This window comes from Ambystoma mexicanum, chromosome 5q (genome assembly GCF_040938575.1).
Source record: "Ambystoma mexicanum isolate Mex_15411 chromosome 5q, UKY_AmexF1_1, whole genome shotgun sequence".
In the NCBI taxonomy this organism is placed as follows: Eukaryota; Metazoa; Chordata; class Amphibia; order Caudata; family Ambystomatidae; genus Ambystoma; species Ambystoma mexicanum.
This window is the reverse complement of record NC_090933.1, coordinates 953,091,249-953,115,394: the sequence shown is the minus strand read 5'-3', so window position 1 is coordinate 953,115,394 and position 24,146 is coordinate 953,091,249. Positions and strand designations below refer to the sequence as shown.

Below are 24,146 nucleotides of genomic sequence, written 5' to 3'. Positions count from 1 at the left end.
AAGCAGTGATCATGACAGAGCCTGGCCTGCACATCAGGAGCAAACCCCGACTTCCGTGACCACGCAAACCTGCGTATTACGGTGCTCGCCACCATGGACCGGCTGACGCAATCTGCCATGTCCAAACCTGACTGAACGGCCTCACACATGGCATCCTTGCCATCCTGGACCATAGCAAGAAAACCATCCCGTTCGTCCCATTCGGGATTATGTTCAGCCGCTAAGGAAACACAGTTCCACGGAGTGTGCGTGAAACGTGACAAGGAGTTGGCCGCCTGAAGAGCCATGCCCCCTGAAGAAAACACTTTCTTCGCCCAACCATGAAAACGCTTGTCGTCCCTATCAGGAGGGATGGTAGGATACGACGCCTGCTTTGCTGGGGCCGTAGCCGCCTGCCCCACCAAACTCTCCGGAGTGGGGTGCTTGGTGAAGTAGCAGGGGTTGCTACTGGCTGGGCGGTATTTTGGTGGCAAAGACTTGCACACTTGCACACTGCCGGGAGACTCTCCGGAGCAGTCCAAGCCGCCGCCACCCTCCTCTGTGGAGCCATAGGGAACGGCAGTAATGGGTCAGTTGGTGGACCTTGGTCGAGGATATCAGTGAGGTCATCCTGAAGAAAATCCCCTGGGGGAGCAGACCACCCCAAGTACTCGGTGACCCTAGACATAAGGCGCCGGTACGAGAAGTCGGCATGGGTGCCAGGCTCAGGCCTACAAAACTCCACCTCCGGAGAGTTGTCCAGACCACTGGCGTTGTGCAGGGACTGACGCAGGTCCTCAATCTTGCTATGGCCCGAGAGAATCTCATCTGACACCGTATCAGGAAACATGCCATCATCAGAGCCCTCATCCACCTCCGAAATGTACTCAAGATGGTGGAAAGTGGGCACAGAATGGGGAACAAAGCCATGCTTGACCTTGGCCAGAGCCTTTCTAGGGGGTTCCACCATGCCCCGGGGTATCCCCGTCGCAACAACCTCGAAAGGCGTCGAGGGCGTTGAGTGAATCGACATCAAACGTGGTGCCGACAGCATCGACGGCGTCGACACAGGCCTCGAGGGCGGAGCCCCGAGCGTGTCCCTCAACAACCTGGGCACCGATGGTGTCAACGACTTCCTCGGAGGCAGAGCCTCGAGAGAGTGCCTCAACGACCTCGGCGCCACAGGCGTCGACGTCTTCCTCAAAGGCATCACAGGCTCACACAGTCTTGAGTACGTCGAGGACCGGGACCTGGAACGGGCATGACTAGAACGATTCCCCTTGTCTGAGCGGGACCGCTCCCGCGAATTGTGCCGACCACCTGAGCCCGAAGGCATACGAGACGTGTCTCTAGTCCGATCACGACCAACCCCACTCGGAGGCGCGGACGGACCAGTGTCCTGCGATTCGAGAATCGCTAACATTTTATTACCGAAGGAAGCCCATTCCTCCGGCGTCGCATGCTTGGTGGGATAAGCGACCCGCTGACGGGCGGAGTCCTCGGATGAGGACGGGGAAGGCGACCGATGATGGCGCTTCCGGGAGTGCCTCGAAGAGGCAGAGGAGTGGCGGGACCCACTCCGGGACCGAGACCCACTGGACTTCCGACGACAATGCGGAGAGTCGCCCCTCGAATCGTCCATCGAAAGCCCCGCGGACCTCGACTTACGGGGCTTGGAGACCTTACAGCAAGGCTTCGGACGTAAGCGACTGGCAGTCGACACAATCCTCCGTGTCATGGGCCTCCCCGAGGCACCAAAGGCAGGCGTCGTGCGAGTCTGTCACCAACATCTTGGACCCGCAGTCCCCGCACTTCTTGAAGCCCGGATGCGGGGTGGAAGAAGAGGTAGACATCTTGAAGGACTTTTACGAACGAATAGGTTCGAAGAACCGAAAGAATAGTAACTCCAAAGAGTCCAGGTGCGCCGAGATCGCCGAAGCGAACACGTTCGTGGAAAAAACGGAACTGAGGCTACGGGAGTCGTGCGTCCTACTTATAACATCCAGTGACATCAGCCGTCAATTGAGGTCCTCGAGGGCGGTGTATCGACGTCATCAACGCAGGACGCAGATGCCGAAATATTTTCCGAAGCAGCACAGCTGTGGTGATTACTGTCATAGATATGTAATACGTCGGAGGACCCAATCCCCTCGAATTGTAGTTTTCGGTAACAGAATGAGGAAACAAGTGTGTTCTACTAATTCAATCACACTGTCTATTTAGACAATACAATGAGGTTTTACTTCTAATGTTCGAGTGACTAAGGGTCACAGTTAGCAGCAGACAAAGTACATACAATTACTAAAATTCGTAAAAATCAATTCCTTCGACGAGCTAAAAATTCTAATATTCTAAAAGTTAATTCTAATCTCTCATTTAACGCAAAGCAGTCTATCACTAGCGCTGTTTCTGTTCCTTTTATAGACGCCACAGACCGGCTAGTCACGTGCGCACCGGTGCGTTCGCGCCTCGGATCGGTATAAATCTAGCAAAGAACACAGTCCCACTGGGAATTGTAGTTTTCGGAAACGGAATGAGGAAACAAGTGTGTTCTACTAATTCAAACGCACTGTCTATTTAGACAATACAATGAAGTTTCACTTCTAATGTTCGAGTGACTAAGGGTCACAGTTAGCAGCAGACAAAGGGCCTCATCACGACTTCGGCGGTAACCCTTAAATCCAGCGGTAGCGCTATTACCGCCGGATTTAAGGGTCCGCTGAATCAGGGCTTCGGCGGATTTCGCCCCAGCTCTGAGCTGGGGGGAAATCCGCCGAAAATGTGCGCTATTACCGCCGGCGGGAAATCCGCCGGCGGTATTAGCGCGAAGATTCCCCATTGAGCCCAATGGGGAATGGGGCATTCCCAAATGGGCTCAGTGGGGAATGGGGACTTACATTACCACCAAACTCGTGAACCGGCGCTGTTAGTGCCGGGGAGTTCAGCGGTAGGGCTAATACCGCCCGCGCTAATAGCGTTACTGTTACCGCCCAAGTCGTGATGAGGCCCAAAGTACATACAATTTCTAAAATTCGTAAATATCAATTCCTTCGACGAGCTAAAAATTCTAATATTCTAAAAGTTAATTCTAATCTCTCATTTAACACAAGGCAGTCTGGGTATAAGGTAAATTGGGGGAAACCAGTGATCTTTCCACTTAAAATAAATCCATTACATAGAAGATTGCTAGATTGGGATTGTCATTGGGCTGAGGTTTCGGTGAAATATGTGGGTATTTATTTGGTATGGGATATTAGAAGAATGGTTGAGTATAATGTGGATAAATTGAAAGAAGTGCTGGTCAAGGATATACAACGATGGGATAGATTGCCTTTGGATATTTGGGCTAAAATGAATGCGATAAAAATGATGTTATTGCCCATGGTTTTATATTACATTCAGTCTCTCCCTCTTCGGTTTACCAAGAAGGTACTCAAGAGTATTGATAGGCTTTTCATGGATTTCTTATGGGGAAAAGGAAATAGGCCAAAGATTCCTCGATTTATTATTATACGTAGAATTAAGGATGGGGTTTTAGTTACCCAGAGTTGGAAAATTATTGTAAGGGTTTCTTATTAAAAAAGCATCCTATTACTTTGGGGAAAGAAAGAATTCAGATCCTTTCTGGCTTTTGATGGAACGGGAAGGATTATACCCCTTCTCTGTGGATTGTTTATATTCCTATGGAAGGATACCAAACTCTGGGACAAAATTGGAACCAATGGTAGTTTCGCAATCAGTCTTTATTTTTTTTATGCTTCAGCATCAATTTGGCTGAATCCAGGATTACAAATTGAAACAATTGGAGAGCATGGGCCAACAAGGGTATTTTAAAGATATGAGATGTCTGGAGGGAAGGATTGATGGTTCTATTTGAGGATCTGGTTAGCTATTATGGGCTGCATAACAGGGAGATTAGGAGATATAGCTCTTTAGAGCAGTTACTGAGAGAGATTACAGATATTGGATACACCCTGATACTGTAGACCTCAAATCTGGGAATTGTTCACTATCCCACCAGGGGTAGTTTCAACCTTTATTAAGCTGATGCCTCTACAGGAATGTGTTTTGAACTCTTGGGATAAATTGAGATTGGAATGGGAGGCAGAATTGGAAGTGGAGTTGTCTGAGGAATTGTGGAACTATTCATGGAAAGCAGCTGTGAAAGCTAAAGTTGATTTAAACCTGAGGTACATTCATCAGCGCGTTTTAGGATGTCTTTACTGGACGCCTGTGAGGATGAATAGGAGAGGTTTGGCAGATACGGATTTATGTTGGGGGTGTAATTACTCAAGAGGGACCTTCAAGCATATGCTTTGGGAATGTAATAGAGTGTTAGATTTTTGGAAGAGTGTTCTGGATCGGGTTGATTTGGTGGTAAATGATTTATTCCCTCGAACTTTTAAGTCAGTGATATTTTTGTCAGTTGATAACAGGAGTGGAAATATCTGTGAATCCCTAGATTGGATTGATAGAGCATTGTTGATGGCTATTAAACATATAATGAAGGTGTGGAAATCTAGGAAAAAACCACAATATGTAAATTGGTTGTCAGACATGCAAACGCTTTCATGGTATGAAAAGACTCAAGCTCGGAAACGTGATCAGGAGTTTGAATATGTTGAGATGTGGGGATCGCTCAATGATTTGTTTGACTAATGTGTAGGACTTGTTCAATAGGTGTGTAAATAATATCGGGGATTGGGTCGGGGGAGGATGTTTGTTTTGTCTTTTGTGTTGTCTTTTTGGTGTCTTGTAGTTGAGATGAATAGTGGGAGTGGGTAACTGATAGTACTATATTATGATAAGTCGTTGCGGCATGTGTTATGTAGACATTGATTCTATGGATTATATGTGTATACACACTCACCTATATGTATGTTTATTTTTGCTTCTGTTGTAATTTTATGCAAAAATAATAAATAAAGTGGAAAAAAAAAAGAAGAAAGATTTAATAAAGGATGCTACCGCCAAAAAAATAAATAAATCATCAGTGCTACAACACACCATGGAAGACAAATCAAAGTTTCTTATGGGACTACTGGATGGATTTACATCAAACCCCCAGAAGTCACACATGCAATGATTTGTACCCGTCTTGTTTCATATTTGGCGCAAATCCATCAAGCGGTTTCACTCTGTGTGAGTCTAAATGATGCATCTTTTCGCCTATGGCAAAATGAGTGGGCTTACTGTTTGTTGAATAACTTTTAAACTGTTCAGCAAATTTGCATTAAATTTTCAAATTTGGGGGGGAATGCCAGGCAATTTATTTAGAAAATGTCAACCACATACATCCAAAGAGACAAAGGTTATTAGCAGTAAAATGTTTGCAAATGTCAGTGGTTCATATGTTTCCTCTTGCCTATAGGGCAGCAATCACTAACACTGTATATAATCAGTGATAATTATGGTTAAGTTGGAGTTTGAATATGCCTGGCTGGTCTTATTTCCAATATGGGTTTTTAGTTTGACGCAAATTGATCCAGCAGTTTCTGTGTAGTGGCAGTGTAAAGGTCTGGGAGTGGGTTGGGGTTTCGGTCTCGTAGCCAATGGAGGATCGGGCCAAATGGTCTGTCCACCACAAATTATGCTATCAGTCCAAAAGAGCCCGATGTTTAGGCTATCCATGCAAAATTAATTTCAATATAGTGAATACCACTTTAAGTTATCTAGATCCAGATACTGGTTAAGTGGATTTGTTGGTTGATAATGGCTTGGTATGATCTGTGTTTTTCATATAGGGCCTAAGGATAAGAGTGCCCTCAAAAATGGAACCCAGCCTTTTACAACTTTTCCAAGTAGTACTAGCATTTTGTGAGCCAAGGGAGCACTTTTCTTTGAGAGACAATTTAGCTGCAAGTCTTCACAAAGGTGAGTGGGGCTCTTTAGGTGTCTTTGTATTAAGACTTACAGGGAAAAGACACAATTTGTATACCTCAAATGCTTTCAAAGAGTTCTAGTTCTCATGGTATAATACACCGGGGCACTATTCCTGATTGCATATTTAGCAAGGAAAGAAAAGCAATTTTAAGATCACAATACTTGTGATATGTAGTTTAGGCAACACAAAAAGACATGCAAAGGACCAAAAACCATATGCACTATATTGGGACTGATTGTGATCTCCCCACTGAAGCTCTGAATGAGGCCCCCAATGATTAACAAAGACAAATGTTATATATTTGCATCAACCGGACATCATCCCAGAATTAATTTGACAAACTTGACTCAGATGTTCATTCCATGCACTCAATCCTCTTAAATGTTACTTCTGCACATGTTCTTCCCTTACTATCATATTCAGAGTGCTTTTATCTGAGTGTATTTTCATCAAGTTGCTGTAATACACATTGTACATTTGTCCAAGTTGATTTCAATTTGGAATTTCATCCTTGGGTAACATGTTTTATAACACCCTATGCTTGCTCCTAAGCCCCAACCCCACATCAGCGCAAGAAAAAGAAAAAAAAGAAATAAATACATACATTCTTTAGAATTAACAAATTCCACTAGGGTTGAAAATTGATTTTACTTTGCTTCATTTGAAGATAAATAACTGAACAACTGTAAAAGGGGGCAAGGAATGCTACATTAATTAAACAGATTATCCAGTGATTAGCCATATGAAAGAATAGTGATTTATCTTACAACAGTGTACTGAAAACCGTCAACACTAAAGCACAAAATGATTCTAAATACAAGGAATTAACCGGTAAGATCAAGTATAAGGGCACAGTCAGTTTAATTAATTTTAATTATCATCTGCTTTAACAGCCTACATAAATATCCTTTCAGGAGTGTAGCATATGTCTCTATATTAACATTCTACTGTCTACTCACTAAGAGAAGAGGTCACATTCATATATTTAATGACATGCACCCAAAAAGAGAGTAAAGAACAAAGTGTTGTCTGAAATGGTCACTTAACTCACCTTTTAATGCCTTATTCATTTAGATATGTTGAGCTGTTGGAAATAAAGGCTTACGGAGACTGACTTATTGGCAACATATGATGCTTGTTGGGTCTGTGGCTCAGTGGACTAATGCACCCATTACATGGATCTATTTTTGACCTTAGGTCATAGGTAAAAATCCTAATAGGTCCACTTAGTTCTCCATCCTTCTGAGGTTGATAAAATGAGAACCACTGAGATAGGTAACAATAAACAGCTGCTAGCATTGTACAGCGCTAATATAACCCCTTGTGGTCGAATGTACACTCTACGTTATGTTTCAGAGCCCACTCCTGTATGTATTCAGTCTTTCCCCTACAACAGCACTCACACTCAAAAAGGCATCAACTGAAACCTCCGTACATAAAGTCCACCAGGGCGGTACCCATGGCTCTGAATTATTCTCTGCATGTTCAATATCTGTGAATGTCATTTGGCAAACATGATTGAAAATGACCAAGTGGGCTTACAGGTTTATGCAGATGACATGCAAAACCATCTTTCTCTATATAAAGCAGGGCTTATTCGAATTAACTTCTCAAAATGATTGCCCAAACGTTCCACTGTTTAAGGGCTAGTTTCCTGTGACTCAGTGGCTTCAAATAAGACATTCTCCTTTTGGGTGGAACAATTGATACCTCTACTCCATTTTAAAGGTGCTAAGTGGTCAAAGGAGTCCATTTCCAGCTGTCACTTCTATGCACAATTCTTCCTCTCCTACCAACTATAGAAGCCACTACATGAAACTACTACAATGTGTCGCATTGCAGTTTGAGACTACAAAGGAGCAAGAGGGAAAGCATTCCCCAGGATGGCGTATGGATGAAGCCCAGATCCAAAGGGCTCAATACCTTGGTGCGAGGAAGAACAAGAACATGGGGTGACGTTGAAGAGGGCAGAATCAACGGGAAGTCTTCAGCCGGAAGTCATGCAGAAGCTGGAGAGGGTAGGAGTCAGGACTCCAGAGAAGGGAAGTGATAAGAACCTCTGCCTGTCCCCTAAAGAGAAGCTCAACCTGCTATTACAACTTGTGGCTGAGACCCGGAAACGTCTACAGATCCTACCAGGGGGAAACCGCAGAAAACCACACCCTGATGCAATGCCAATAGGCAGCAAGGCAAAACAAGAGATCAGTCTGATGTCCCGAGGGGTCCCTCTGAGACCATAAGGCACCCCCCCTCCCCGTGGCAACGTCCGACCAGTATTCTCCTTCTCTCAAAGCACTGTGGCTGAAACTACACGGATCATAACCAGCATAAAGCCTACCTCATGTAAGGGTGATGCCTGCCCCTCAAGGCTTTTGGTAAGCTGCCTTGACATACTAGGCCCTTGGGTGACCAATTTATTAATCTGTCCTTCTCTGAAGGGTGTGTGTCCCCCCATCTTAAAAATTCATGGATCACCCCTTTACTCAAGAAAGATAACCTCCATCCCTTTCTGGCTAAAAACTACCATCCAATCACGAATGTGCCCTTTCTCCTTAAAATTATGGATCGGGTTGCCTATCTGCAATTTCAGAAGTTTGTTAAGGAAAATAGCATACTGGGGCCCCTGCAATCCGGCTTTAGAGCTTGACATGGCACTGAGACCGCTATGCTTGATCTGAAATAGAGTCTTTCTTCCATCATTGATCAAGGCCATCTGGCCCTTCTTATGCTGAGGATCTCTCTGCGGCTTTCGACCTGGTCGATCATGGTCTCTTGGCGACTATGCTAGAATCCTTGGTAGGATGCTCTGGGACAGCAACACAGTGGGTTGCCTCCTTCCTGGGCCCCGCACTGCCAGAGTTGCCATAGACGATGCCTGCTCATCACCCACACTGGTTACCTGCGAGGTTCCGCAATGTTCCTGTCTATCACCCACCTTATTCAACATCTACATCTTGCCACTGCTGGGGATTCTCGACGATCTGGGTGCCCTGTATACTGACTACGCAGATGACACTCAGGTCGTCTTAAAACTCTCAGGCACCTACTCCCAGGAGTCACAGGCCATTAACGCCATATACTCCACCATCCAGTACTGGATAGTAGCTAATTCCATGGCCCTCAATTCTGAGAAAACCAAGGTCCTTATCACTGCCTCAAGCCATATGTTAATGAAACTAGCCCCAGAGTTTGTTAACTTCACCATTGCCAACACTACCATCCCGGTAGCTAAGAGTGTGAAAACTCTGGGTGTGATGATGGATGCTGAAATGACCATGAGGGAGCATGTGGCCAAGACTCGCGCATCATGTGGCCTCATTGATAAACTGCTCAGCCACATCCGTCCCTTTCTTTCACAGAAAAATATGTCTTTGCTGGCCGCAGCCCTAGTCAACACATGGCTTGACTACTCTAACAGTCTGCTGGCCGGTATGGCCCAATTGAACTTCTTTGCACTTCCAAGTGACCCAAAATGGGGCAGTAAGAGCAGTTCCAGATCTTTCTAGACGACATCACATTTCTGAGGCAAGAAGAGAACTGCATTGGTTGCCCGTGAAGCAACATGACTCGCACACAATCCTGTCCCTAACCCACAAATGCCTGGCCCACGAGGCTTCTATCTATCTCACAGAGTGTCTGAAGCCCTATCTGCCATCACACACTCCAAGGTCTCAGGACCAGGCCAGACTTGTCCAGCCAAGATTCAGGCTAGCTAGATATGGGTGGACAAGCTTTGATGTCCTAGCACCTGCTATCTGGAACTCTATCTCTCCTAATTTAAAAAAAAATTCAAAGAACGAGTGAGTTCAAATAAATGCTAAAGACCTTTTTGTTCAACGCTCCCTCAATCTAAGCTTCAACCAACTGCTGCTATTCTGACTCCCACTTTCTTGTTGTCTTGTCCGTTTATTCTCTGTGTGCCGTGAGGCCTTCGTCTGAGTTGGCACGTTACTAAAAATGTAAATAGATAAAATGTTTACATTTTTTTTTTGAGAAACAACTAGTGAGACTGAGTGACAGGCAGTAACACAAAAGTCCAGGACACCTGTTGAACTGATAAATAGGGAAGACAACTGCATTTCCGATATCGATTTGGTCTTTTGAGACATTTTGAGGGTTCAGAATTTGCAGTAGAGCTACGTAAATTTGACATTTTTGTGTTACAGGAGACTTGGATGCATGTAGAACAGGCAAACAAAGGCCTAGCGCTGGGCTGTATATTTGCCTTTAAGACCAATTTGTGCTGTGAAAAGCTGGTTTGTTTCCTGCCAATAATAATACCAATAGGAATTAAGGTTGCACAATTAAAAATGACAAACTCTCCCAAATTCGGACGATAGGGCTGCTAAATGTTCTACTCTGCTAATTGTAGCAGTATATATCAAAACCTGCATTACTACAGAAAAAAAACAACGTTCTGGAAAAGTTGCTGAAACTACTTGAAAATATGAATCTAGTATTTCCTAATGATGTAGTTCTAGTATTTGAAGACTTCACTAACTGATAGCATAAGCTATCCAGGTGGTCTTTACAGGGCTCAAGACCCTCCATGAGCTCACACCCCTCTCCTTATTCCAAACCATAGGGATTCGTATATTTTAATAGGGAACCTCCTATCATAGGAGAATCAATGTAAGTGTCATATTCAACATACCTTATCTTGCTTCTGATCTCCCCCTCTGTTCGAGATTGCTGCCTTTCACTGCCACAGTCTCTCCTGCAGCCGTGCAGATATCACAGCAGGTGAGCAAGCCTGTGAACTGCTGCCCGCCAATGTCTGCCAAGGATCTCAAGAGCATTTATGCCTGCAGGTGGCATGCACCAGGCATGCTTCCATACATGCAATCTTTCATGTGTGTAGTGGTAGCATGGTGTAAACGTCCCAAGTAATCACCCGTAGCCAGCGTCACTTTATCACACCAGTCAAGTCTTGGTCAGCATATTGAAGATCAAAAAATAAATCTATGCTATGGGAAAGACTAAACGGTGCTACAAGACACGTAATGTATACGCTACTGTGATGCCTACAATACTTTTTCACAGGAGCTGGTTGTCACAGGTTAAGTTCTCTGTATACAGCTTCATACTTAGCATCAATGTCAATACTTATGAGCTCACCTTCCAGGTTTGCTGATGTAGTTATGGGTTTTTACACATCCACCAATCCTGCAGCACCCCTGTATTACAATTTTTCCCAAAAATAACCCATGCTTTTTTGTCACTTAAATACTAACATGAGGTGTGAGGTGTGTTCATTGTCTTTGAAGCCTCTCTCAGGCATCATCCACTCAAATGCAACAATTTGATTTCTTAGGAATAGAAAGCAGAGGTTATAACAGTTTTAACTTATTTAATGGCACATATCTGGCTGGTTTTGCTACCTGTGGAATAGTGGGTGCACGCATTGTAAACGGCAACATGTATCAATATAAACTATTATTGCCAGAAAACCCCAATTCTATTCAAAGGTTATGGGATTAATGCACAATAGTACATGTGCATCATTAACCCTTTGAGAAACATTGCAACTAAACTTCAAATCTATCAGAAAAAAATCTGTGCTAGCTGGAAGGAAACAATTTACAAAAGGCATTTGTCTTCATAATGGGTCATCAATTCCAGATTGGGAAACAAAGCTTCCATTAAACTCAACACCTGTAGAAACGATTATATGAGAAGTAGAATTACAGCAGAGCTTAACAAACAGAATATAAAAAGAAGCAAATTGTTTACATACTGAAAGTTGTCCAGACAAAAACTGGGGGACGTCCCGTAACATGCCAGGACTCATGGGGGAAGTCACTGATATCGAAGGGCGATCCATTTTCTGTGATTCAAAAGAGCTAGAACCTGCAAACACATAAGTACACAACTAAGAATAAAGAGATACTATGAACATGAAATGAACCACTTAAAGAATGCTATTAAAAAGAGAAAATTACTCAAATTACTCACACATGGTTCCTAGTCCTTTGCATGGGTTAATTTCCTCAAGCAAGAAGACAGGACAAAATTGCTACATATCTCATAAAACATTTCTGTCTGATGTGGGATGATTTTCCCACATACAGCTCTCCGACAACTCCTTTAAATGAGTTGCTTTACCTGTTTGGTGCTCCATAACTACTCAATAAAATAAAGAACAACCTTGGCTTCTCTGGCTTTGTACAGTATTGCAGTAGTGGCTCCCAGCCAATTCTGAACATCTGAAGCCTGCAAGATGAAAACACCCTAAGGTTCCCTGACTTTCTTGGCAATGTGGGATTAGTAAAAAAGGACATTTTCAATTGGAGAACTTCAAGAGGTCCAATCTTTCATGCATTGTATGATCAGAGTTAGAAAAAAGATATTAACACCCTACTGTTGTTGGATATGCTTGAGTGACTGACTGCAAGCATTCTGTCATACCACAGACAGAGATCAACAGCCTGGACTACATTAGGAGGACCCGGAAAGATGCAAGCTCATTGGATATTGTCTATATTCTTTTCGTTTGGCCTTTCTCATTCAACAAAAGAAAAACAAAGAATATGTGACTTGGGCGAGACTTCAATCAAACGACTACCTTTTAGGAAAACCCCTGGAAGTCGCCCACTTGTTTGATATCTTGGAAGGGAAATAAAAGCCCAAACAGAAGAAAATCTTGCATAAACTGCGTTTAGGGGTACATTCACAGTTAACCAGCTTAGCAAAAGTCAAATGAAGTCCATCTCTGTCGTTCTCTCTATCTCTCTCTCTCATTCCTGTTGGATCAACTCAAACCAAAAGAGACTCCTTAAATGCTCCCAAGTTTTTTTGTGTGCAGGGTGTTGCTTCCTTGGCAATCACAGTCTCTTGTTCACCAACCCGGATGGTATCGTAGATGATCTGGTCTCTAGTTGGAGGTCGGTCTGCTGCCTTGGATGCTGTGTATTCCAGTTCTCTGTGCTATGTCGTGGGTAGATGATGTTGCATCAGTATCAGCGGCTGTATCCCCTTTTGGAATTTGTTTTCAAGTTCTCAGTTGAGCCTGTTATGCCTTCTGGCCCTAGCATCTACAGGAGATCTTGTGACGGTCCTATCACCTCCCCATCTTCTAAGCCTGGCCCTCCTCTATGCCATGCCATGACATGTGCTCATTCATTCTCACATTCTGGGCTCCATCCTACCAGATCAACACCCTGCTCTACCACATGCATTGGGATTTGCATGTCATCTCAATCTGTCCTATTCTGTTTGTACTTTGTCTTCTTGAAAGCCTTACCATTTTCTCTTTGTGGTTTGCTCTGGCCATCTCTTAGCCTTATGACGTTCCCTTGCTGGCTCCCTCTGGCCACCACCTTAAGGGTTCCTTCTGACATCTCCTGTCATTGGTCTCTTCCTTCCACCCATTTGCTTTCCTCTGCCTTACACCACATTTCAATTACCTTGTTCCAACCAATTAAGCTTTCTTCTTGCCCCACCTGCTGTGCTCTCCTCCTTCCACCAGCTGTTATTCTTCCTGCTTCCAAACACTTAGACTCCTCCCTTTCAAACAACTGCTGTTCTCCCTTCTCTCCCCTCTTATCTTCAATATCCTACACTCCGCCCCTCGTTCTCCACTCTTCTTCTTGTAGCTGTCTTTCCCAATGCTAACTCGATCCATACCCTGCTCCTCTCCTCTCTTGCTCCACATGCCAACATTAGCCCTTTCCCTGTTGTTTTATGTTAACCCCTGGTTCCAGTTAAGTTGTGTACCACTATTCACTCAGTCTTGCCATTGTTTCGGTTTAAACAATTTTACAACTTAACCGTTGTGTTGTGCAAGCTGGTACTAAAGAAGCAAACAGAGCCCGGGCCATGGCTTTAAAAACCCAGTCTCCAATTTTGAGACTGTATATTATGTTTCCCATTGCATGTGCTGTCGGGCACAACCTCAGCAAAGCTGCAGTCAGGAGGATGTTTGACTTCTGCCAAGTGGAAAACTACAGTATTTTTTTTAGGCCTGTTAAAAGCAAGGGTAACAAGCACGAAAAACACTGAAAAGCAGCCTTAAACATCTACCTTAAAAAGTGGTTCAATGCCACATAACATGTTATAACTACAAATCAGACAGCTGCAGAACTAAGGTACCACTGACTGGCACACTATGTTTAAACATAACCCCTAATCAAATAGGGATTTGTTCATGAAACTACCAAAAGGTAGAAGGCAATGCTTTCCAAAAACTACCCGACAGACTGAAAAGCAGTAGCTCGTACCGATGTAATGCTTAAGGGTTACATCACCTCATCAGACAGGGAACCAGAATCAGTCTAAAAAGGATACACAAGGCATCGCAGTAAGAGACACAGAGAAGGGGAACTTATGGGAATAACTATTTGGCCTGATGGTATCACTGGTTAGTTTGATCATTATTGATGTCAGTGGGTATAAAACAAATTGAATATTTAATACTAATATGCAAGAGATTATAGGAAGCTAAATATGGATTATTTTGCATAATAATTGTCACTAATGATATACTACACCTGGTCATATAAGTGTGATTGCTGGCAATTATGTCACTTGTGTATTTTTCTATAAATTAATACATTGATTTTTTGTTTTTAAAGTAGGTATCACTGAAACGTTCATGCCAACCCATGCTCGATGTCAGATTAGACAAATGGGACACAAAGTCTCCAAATTCGTAACTGCCCTTACATGTATTTTGTATTTGTATTGTATATTCACAAAACGCTGAATCCCCTCGGCCATGAGAGCGCTAGCAAAGAATCCTTGTCTGTGGCATATTGTGCCTCCTTTGGGGGGGAAAAACAGTCAGTCTGCTTGGAAGGACAGTATAAGAAAAGGGGAAATAAGAGACAAGGTGCAAGGAAGAATTCTGCAGACACAGAGACAGTGTTTGGCCAGGAGAAATGCTTTCAGTTGTATTATGGATGTGTGTCAGCCCATTGTATGTCTACTATCTTCTAGAGAAAAGCAAAGCATGAAGTATGTGTGGAATTAATATACGCATTCTGGTGCCAAGGCAGTTTTGGCGTATGATAGGATAGAGAATGAGAAGTGTTGATGTGCGAGGGGCTCAGGAGCATGCTAGGTCAACCCTGGTAGAAATGTGGGTTTAAATACCTGCCATGTCTATTTATGGTACCACAGGTAAATTCTGAATAATAATTCTGGGACTGCCAAGCCACCCGTGAAAGGAATCATAATTTAAGAGTAGGACGTGTGAGAAGAAGCAGTAGATTGGAATAGACAGGATTTGTTTTTTTTTAAACGTTATGCCTGATAAAGGCAAAGTAAACAATGTTTATGTCTGTGGCGACCCAGAAGAAGGACTAGACTAGAGATTCACATTTCAAGGGTGTTTATTTGAAATAAAGAGAAAATGCCTTTATGTCCCTATTGCTATGAGGTATTTCCCCTACCTAACAAACAAACTAAGGGTGCTCTTCAATTGTCGAAATCGAAATAGTGCTCAGTCCGAAGCCTAACCTCTATCTGGCCCTACTTCTTCTAGAACAACATAGCCAGAGAAGTAGCCCTTCAACTGAGGCTTCTTCTGGGCAAAACTACTTGTGGTGCTCTCAAGTACTGCCCACTAGTATAAACATTCTCCAGAAAGCATTCTTCCAGACCTACTAGATCCAACACCTACACTGCATTAACGTGCCCAAATTCAAACTGCACAAAGCCAGCAGGACGAGCTTCCCAGTGTTGGCGGCTAAGACCTGGAACTCTCTGCCCCCTGCGCTAAGAGCTGAATCATCCTTCCAGTCTTTCAGACACAAAGTAAAATCTTGGCTCTTCTCTAAGCTTAACTAAAAATGTCATGTACCTCATAAGGGCCCTCGCCTTGATATGTAACACTAGGCATCCTCCTTCAAAGGTCTCTATTTCATCTGTATAGCTCTTTGTATATAACTATACTTCACTTTCCTGATAGGCAAGGTATGACTCCCATTTGTAACCTAAGTCAACTACCCTCTAGCTTCCTTCAACTTCTTTTTACTGTCATCGGGCCTCATTACGAGGTTGGAGGCAGCCATGGCGCCAACAGCCCCATGGCTGCCTCAAAACTCGTTCCGACTCCGCCCTGGTGAATGGAGCAATTACCGGCCCATTCCAAGGTTGGCGGGACCGGTAATTCCCCATTCACCAGGGCCATTTCCCATTCCCTTTTGAGCCCCCATAGGGCTCAATGGGAATGGGGAAGGCGCTAATAACGGTACCGCATATTGCAGTACCGTTAATAGCTCCAAAGTCCCTTTGTGGGTCCCGTCCTTAACGCCTGGAAAAACCAGGCGTTAAGGGAGGACCCGCAAAGGGAACTCGTAGTAGGGCGGTAAGGGATTACCGGTGCCCTTACCAGTGCCGGTAATCCCTTACGGCCCACCTCGCAATGAGGCCCATTGTCTGCTGTTATTATTGCTATTACTGTATATTACTTTCATTATTATAATGTAACAACCTGTTGTATATTTAAGCAAAAGCGCCCAGATACCCTTGGGTTAGGTGTGCTATACAGGCAAATAAACAAAACCAGTGTAACAGGGGGGTTTCATAGTTTATCAAAGTAAGTTTTTCAGTCCCCTCATCCAGGTTCCTTATAACAAGTTGTAAGTCTTTACACAAACCCGGTGGTTCCAGTTCCCAAAAGAAAAAGGAGAAATGACTCTCTTAGTGTGTTTCCACCAACTTGGGCATTTGTCTTTCAAATTGGTCTTGATTTTTGGATTAAGTATCATTTTCTAGGGCTTTCCAAATCCTTCTGGCCCTCTTATTTGCGCAATTCAGCAGTGTCTCTCTTGGGTGCCTACCCGTATCGAGCAATCATGTTTCTCAGGTTTTTGTAACACCTTTGGTTTCTCCAGCTTCTTGTCTCGCAAACCTCATCGCTCTCTGATTCGCTGAAGTCATCAGGGTCTCCCTTTGGTTTCTCCAACTCAAATTAGGATCTAGTTTTCCAGGGCTCCCCAAAGCCTTCTGACCCTCTGATTTGCTCCACTCACTAGGGTCTCTCTTGGGCATTTGCCCTTGAGCCGCAATAGGGTTTCTTGTGCTCCCGTAACCCTTTTGGCTTCTCCAGCATCTTGTCTCACCCTCTTTTTTTAAGCCCCTTTTGCTTTCGGGTTTGCTGAACTCAGGGATGTAATCGCTGTCCCTTCCACAGCTTTACCTTCTTGGGAGCGATCGCTTCGCTTTGTCTGCCTGTCTCAGCAATCGATATACGTCTCGCACAGAGACCAGGGATTTGGATTCCCATTACGGGCTGGTCTAAGGATCGTTTACGGGGCCCCAGGTCCACCCTGGCTTCTGTGTGGTAGTTCAACCAAGGAGACGATCTCTCTTGCGTCCCTGTCTGTCTCCAGTTCGGTGTGGTCGCCCTTCACAACACCAGCGTTCAGAGTCTCTCTCTCGCTCCACGCTGTGGTGTAGTGTGGCATCGATCTTTCAGGACATTCCCACATCAGAGGCTCGCCACTGCGTAGGATTCTTCTTGGTCCATTCCAACTTCCTTGTATCTTTATTCTCGCTGCAGTATTTCCATGGGGCATCTTGATCTCCATCACCTGTTGCTTTCATGAGGATCCCAGCATTGTCTTCAGCCAAATATCTGGGAGTAATGTACGTTTACGTTGGATATGCCAATCCACAGCAATAATATCAGTCTTTTCTATTCCCATATAGGCAGACACAGGGCTCATTACAAGTATGCCGGTCTGGAAATAGCGGTGCTGATATATCCGTACCGGCACCTTTTTCCGGACCGGCGCAGTCCGAGTCACGATGCCAGTAACGCAGGCATCACAAGTAACCCACCACATCTGGCAACACCATTGCCGGTATCTGCGGAGACATGCGCCAGCCATGCCCGAGATACCTGCATGGCGTAAGTAAATGCACATCCTAAGGTGCATAGACACGCAATCAATGGCATGGACATGCCGATAACAACGCAAAAACAATGCCGTACCAGGCGTTAAGTGGATTCTGGTGTGTAGAAACATGCCACAGGTGCTAAAATTCAGCACAGGTGGTCTCAATGGGCTGTGCCACTGCACAAAAGGACCACTCCCACACACCACACCCCTTCCAAAGCCACAATGCTACTGGTAGCTGTAGCAGTACAGGACCTGGAGGCCATGCCTGCAGAGCTATTGATTGAAGAGGCAGTGAGGCAGAGGATGCAGCAGGGGTACATGAGGAGAACGAGGGCCATCATGGCCCAGAAAATACCCAATGTGAAGTAGGTTATACCCCGCAGGCAGTCACCAATCCCGCGCCTAAGGGCCACCCCATTCAACCTCACCCCGGTCAGATCCACACCCTGTACCGGCTAGACAGGGAAACCATCACCACTATAATGGACCTGATACATGATGACCCGGTTGAGCCTCATTAATATCTGTGCAGCCAGCACCCCCTTGCTGAAGGTAGTGTCTGTGCTACTTTTTCTTGCCACAGGCACATATCAATACGCAGTTGGGCAGCTGCATGGGATCTCCCAACCCGGTTTCTCCCATGTGCTCTTCCAGGTGCTTGATGCACTCCTGTGTCACGTACGGAACCACATCAGCTTACCCCGACTGCTAATGAGGTGAATGCCACAAAAATTGCATTCCATGCCCTTGCAGGCAATCCTAATGTCATTGGTGTGGTGGACTGCACACATGTGGAGCTGGCGGCCAGGAATGCTGTGGAGGTAGTGTTCCACAACAGGAAGCTGTACCATTCACTCAACGTACAGATGGTGTGTGATGCTTGCCACCTCATCAGCCATTGCTGTGCAAGATTTCCACGCTGCCTCGGTACATGGCACGACACGCTGGACATCGTACATGGCTACTCAGTGATTCCAACTACAAGGCCATCTGCTGCGTTGAATTGGGGGGGGGGCAGTAACCAGCATAGCATACCTGGCACCTGGGTGAGTCCAACTACTAGGCCATGTGCTGTGTTGAATTGGGGTTAGGTGGCAGTAACCAGCCCAGCACACCTGGCTGCTGGGTAAGTCCAACTATTAGGCCCTGTGCAGTGTTTAATGTGGGGGGGGCAGTAACCAGCATAGCACAGCTTGCTGCTGGGGGAGTCCAACTACTAGGCCCTGTGCAGTGTTGAATCATGTCCCAGTATGACAGCCATGACCAGTGGATGTGCACACTGCATGCATTAAATCATCATAAATCCTACTGCAATCTTCTGAATCAATTGGCAAACTTCTGTGAAGGTGGACAGAGGCCGCACAGGGCGTTAAATGGGGAAGGTAGGTGAAGAATAATAGCAAGTTCAAATCATACCCACAATTGTCAAACCAGTAAACCGCAAACATTGAAGTGTACAGGACCCTACTCAGCGTTGTGAGTGCATGAAATGTGCAAATGTATAGGTGTAAATCAAGGAGCAACACAGTAGTACCATGCCAGAGGGGAAGGCCTTGACAGCGGTGCCACCATGTATGATGAATATACAGTGCATACATAACTACATCTATTCCGTACAGCAAGATCCTACAAACTACATGTACCAGAATTCACCACACCATTGTGACTACAACAACAAGCAAAAACGCAGTCAAGCAAACACACAACTCATGATGCACAGCCACAGAATGCATAGGCTACCACCCCCAAAACATCTTGCTGCACACACACGTGACTGGTACATTCTGCTTATTAGTACCGGATGCATGTTTTCATTACGGATACTTTACAAATCAATGCACTCATACTGCAACTTGGAAAATGTAAAATCACTGAAAGATATATCCAATCCAATATATGAGTTTTAGAGGGGTTACCCCCAACCACCGCCTCCCACCCCCAAATACCCTCCCCCACCCTTTTGTAGCTACTAAACCTCACTCAAACATTTCATCAATATGTGTGACTCACGACACAGATGCGTGTCTATATAGAGAATTTGTCGTGAAGACTGCATACCCTTCGTACCATTAAATAGCACCTGCACATCATGGAAATGCTAATGGCACTGTGCTACATGGACATACATTACATTTTCATTTGTGATACCTACTGACATACATCAATTCCATGTGTGTCGAAGTGAAGTAGCTCATGTAGTGTATGAATGGTCCATGTCAATGCAATGGCACAACACACACCCCACATGCATACTGACCAAGTGCCCTATCTGGTACACGAAAGTTAAAAAATGCGAGCAAAACTCAATTTCACTTGTGCATGTTGTTCGCCTCAAATGTACACAATACTGCCTGTGCCAAGATGATATAATCAGGAAATTGACATGTACACTTTCTGTTGCTCCCGTGCAGTTGATGCTGGGTATCCCCTGAAGCCCTGGTTATTGACCTCTATCAGGCAGCCACAAAACATCCACAAACAGGTGTACCACCGTGTCCATGTCCGTACTCGCTGCACCACTGAGCAGACTTTTGGCCTGTTGAAGGCCAGGTTCAGCTGCCTCAGCAGATCTGGTGGCGCTCTGATGTACAGCCCTGATAAGTTTCAAAAGATTGTGCTTGCATGTGCCATGAGGCACAACATGTGCATCAGGCGCAGCGTCCCTCTGTCCCCCCGACAGGGACATGCTGCCACCAGAGGCTGATGAAGACACTGATGACGAGGAGGCTATTGGACAGCACCGTGATAGCAGGGATAGACGTGCCTCACGTGGGTAACTTATTGATCACTACTTTTGAGCACCTGTTACACACAGCACAGGACATTGCGCACACTGGGCACTTTACATGAATATATGCACTCACACTGAAAGATCAATGTCCAGTCATGATTTCTTTTGCCAACACCAAACATACTGTGAATTGAAATATTTACAATTGAAAAAGTTTCAAGTTGAGAAATGACAGACACTGTTTTTTCAACTTGACAAAGAAAAATGTGTATCCCAGTACAATGTGCCGGAATACTAATAGAAACAAACCACTCCGGGCGGGACATTACCGGGACAGGTAATGCCCCGGGCTAATGTTTAAGCCTTTGCTTCGCTCGGGCTTCTAACTGGCCCGGGGCATTACCTGGCCCAGTAATGCCCCCACCTGTCAGGGTTTATTTCTTAAGTAGCGATATAGAATGATCTTAGAATGCTCTTTCAGAGCTAAGTAGAGGGAAAACGTTTTGGACCTAGACCCCTGAAACAGAGCTCAGAATCTGCTCTCACAACTAGCCATTGGGAATTGATAATTGACTCTTGTCAAATGAGAACTGGTCTGCTTTGTGTATGTTTCGAATAGAGGTGGCGAGTGACTTCTTATTGTTCAATAGTAGCTTGCAAATTGAAGTTTTTACCCCTGCCTGAACAATGTAATTCCTTGATCCATTCTATGAAATGGGCAGCCAGTACCTCACAATACCAATACCGTAATATATAAATAGTACAAGTGAACCTTGGAAAACGAGCAGCATAGATGGTATAAGGTGCGTCCAGCCAAACCATCAGGCGAGAGTTGAAAAAGTTAACCCCAATAGTAACAACCTGGTTGCACTGCAGTACCTGTAGTGTAGAGAGAACACCAGGCCCCATCCCATAACATCAACCCCTAAAATAGTAAAACGACAAAGAGCAAAGTGGAGTGGAGATAACAAGCAACAAATCACAGATGTACAGGATATAGCGTGCTGTCAGCAATAGAATATGAAATGTGATCTGAAATATGCTGTGCAGTCAGATCTCAAAATATGAAAAGCCTGAACAGTTAACATGAATTAAATAAGGTCCGACTTGCAAGGATGCTCCACAGTATGTCGTCCATCTACAAGCTCCAGACCAGCTCCAGTCATCTATTGAGCCCAAGCTAAGAACCACATGTTGGAAATTGACTCAGATAGAAGTCAGTTCTCATTCTAATGCCCCATTTCCAGTCACTATCTCTACTGTGAAACTGCACAATGAGAACCTCAAAATCCTCCAGAGTGAGTCAACACAGGAATGGGCCCCCTCCCAGCGCCCCGGCCAATGCGCCACATACATCCCACCATAATATCCCCAGGGCCCCAACTTTGCTTAATCAAGGTCCCAGTCAGGACAAAAAGAGAGAACAGGGTTCAGCGATAGGGTGCTGAAACACCCCCAAGGTTGTATAGTGCCTCCCCTGAATCAGAAAGCCACAAATATCCTGTGCATGGGCCAAAAGGGGCAAAGAGGTTTAAAAGGGTCAAGGAACTCAGGGGATGAAGACTACTGAGCTAGTGGCATGCTTTGTTTACTAGAATGACCCCAGTAGGTGAAGGGGTGGGGATTCCAGGGTAGACCAGGAGAGGCGCACGGGCAAAGGTAACAGAAGAAAAAGAAAACAAAAGGTGTCCATATAGAGTCGTGTTGGACAGTAGGAGAAGGAAAGGTAGTGCTTCGAGGTGATGATGAGAGAAAGGGAGAAAGGGAATGAGAAGGGAAGACTGCAGCAACCGGGACAACAGTGCTCTTCAGTGTGAAATGAATACAGCAGCCAACAAGAGTGCATTGCAGTTGTACCCCATTGAACCACCCATTCACAAAATGCAAACAAAGGCCAAACTTAGGGCCGGATTCACAGAACGTTTTCCTATTGGATTGCGCCATCATAAAACACTTCCATGAATCAGGCCCTTAGTGTGGAGAGCACACTCGGCCCAGGAAACATGCATGGCAAGGAACGTGCATATCCTAATTAGGACTGACTCTAAATGGGGAGGAAAGCATGGGCAAGAAAGTGATGCAATCTGGTATGTCAACTGGAAGCATCCTATAAAAGTATACTAAATAGTTGTAGGTGTACTTGACCTCTGGACGCATTGAGGGACCCTCGTAGACCTAATAACTCCCAATCTGGCACTCCCACACCTCCCCAACCAACTCATTGAACTCCCATACCTGGTCACTTCAATGGTGCTGCAATTCTCTCCCTTCAAGTTGTGTACCATCTCTGCTGCATTGGCCCGTAACAGCCTGGAGGGCCCTAGGCACAATCCCTCATAGAACAATGTAAAATGTAGAACTGCCATTGGGGAATAACAAAATTAGTTTAATACATAGTCATAAAAAACAGAACGACCTTAATCAGAATCAAAGATACCCTTCGCCACGGCTTTCCAGAGGATTGCTGCTCCCCGGCAGAGGATAACGTAGCATCGCTACGAGTGGACCACCCTCTAGCTATCGTATCCTATTTCTATAAATGGATCCAAAGAAGTGAACCCACAATTGCTAACAGCCGCTCTGTACTTCCGTGTGAGGCTGCACAAGTCAAGGCCAAGACCTGTCACCTAAACTGATCCCCACCTGAGGTGATGCCGCACACACAAGCCTCACACCCAATCATGGCAATAGTTGTGTCGTAATAAATACACAAGGCTATCAGTTGCCGTTATGCAGGGCTCTGGAAAAAGACTGACATAGAACCCGCCAAAGACTCTGCTCCCGACAGAACTAGTCAATCATGACTGCTGCCACCCTATTGCTGATAAGGCCCCCCATCCCAGCCCGGTCTCCCATCTGGAAGGACCTGCAGGTCCCCTATTGCTTCCCAACCTTGAACAGTGTGGGAAGTGAGTCCAAAATATCACTGCACTGACAAAACCAGTGTAAGACCCTTGCATGTACAAGCCACACAGAACTCATCTCTCGGCCTCCCCAGGTCAGAAACTCATGCTATACCGCTACTCCCCACTGCATCCCAAGTCCACCTAAGAGCTGAAACTAGCATCACGCTGAGATTACCTGGTCCTAATTCCTCCATCCTTCTGCAAGATCACTCCAGTCAAGACTTCAGACATCTGATTCCCTAAATGTACCACGTCCACTGCAACAGACAGCAAAGTGATCACCACTCAGGCACTGTCTAACCTGAATGCACCTTGCCAGATACACACTTTACTGTGGGGTAAAGTGTGTGTGAGCTGTGGGAACAAATAAGGAGCCCAGTGGCCACAGAATATTAAGGCTATTTCTGAGAGACTCGGCAAGAACATGAATGTGAGAGCCTAAGACCTCAGCACCTACCAGGGGTGGACTGACCAATGGGGAACTCTGGAGATTTCCTGGTAGGCCTCTGCACTCCAGGCCTCTTTTGTGTGGTAACCTATTTTATTTCCAAATATTCACATAGGAAAAGGGTTGGGCTTGCTGAAAAGGTGCAATTTGGGGCCACTTTGAACATTATTTCCAGGGCATCTTTTGGTTCGCAGTCCACCTCTCCCTATGCCTGCTACCTACAGGACATATTCAGTAAACCAAATGCTCAAATCCCACAAAGACCCAACAACTAATTTGAGAGACAGCAATGACCTCCATGATGAGCAGTGAGCACATGTCCCCTGAAGGTACAAGGGAAAAGTCAAAT

General features: G+C 45.1%; 1 protein-coding gene across 13 annotated transcripts in view; it reads right to left on the bottom strand.

Annotated features, from left to right (window-relative positions):
- RIMS2 (regulating synaptic membrane exocytosis 2) overlaps window positions 1–24,146 on the bottom strand; it is a 2,919,733-nt gene that overhangs the window by 1,137,391 nt on the left and 1,758,196 nt on the right. For all 13 annotated transcript variants that reach the window (XM_069621474.1, XM_069621475.1, XM_069621476.1 and 10 more), the window contains one exon: window positions 11,601–11,713. In XM_069621474.1, coding sequence (XP_069477575.1) covers window positions 11,601–11,713 — 113 coding nt within the window. The remainder of the gene's footprint in view (window positions 1–11,600; window positions 11,714–24,146) is intronic.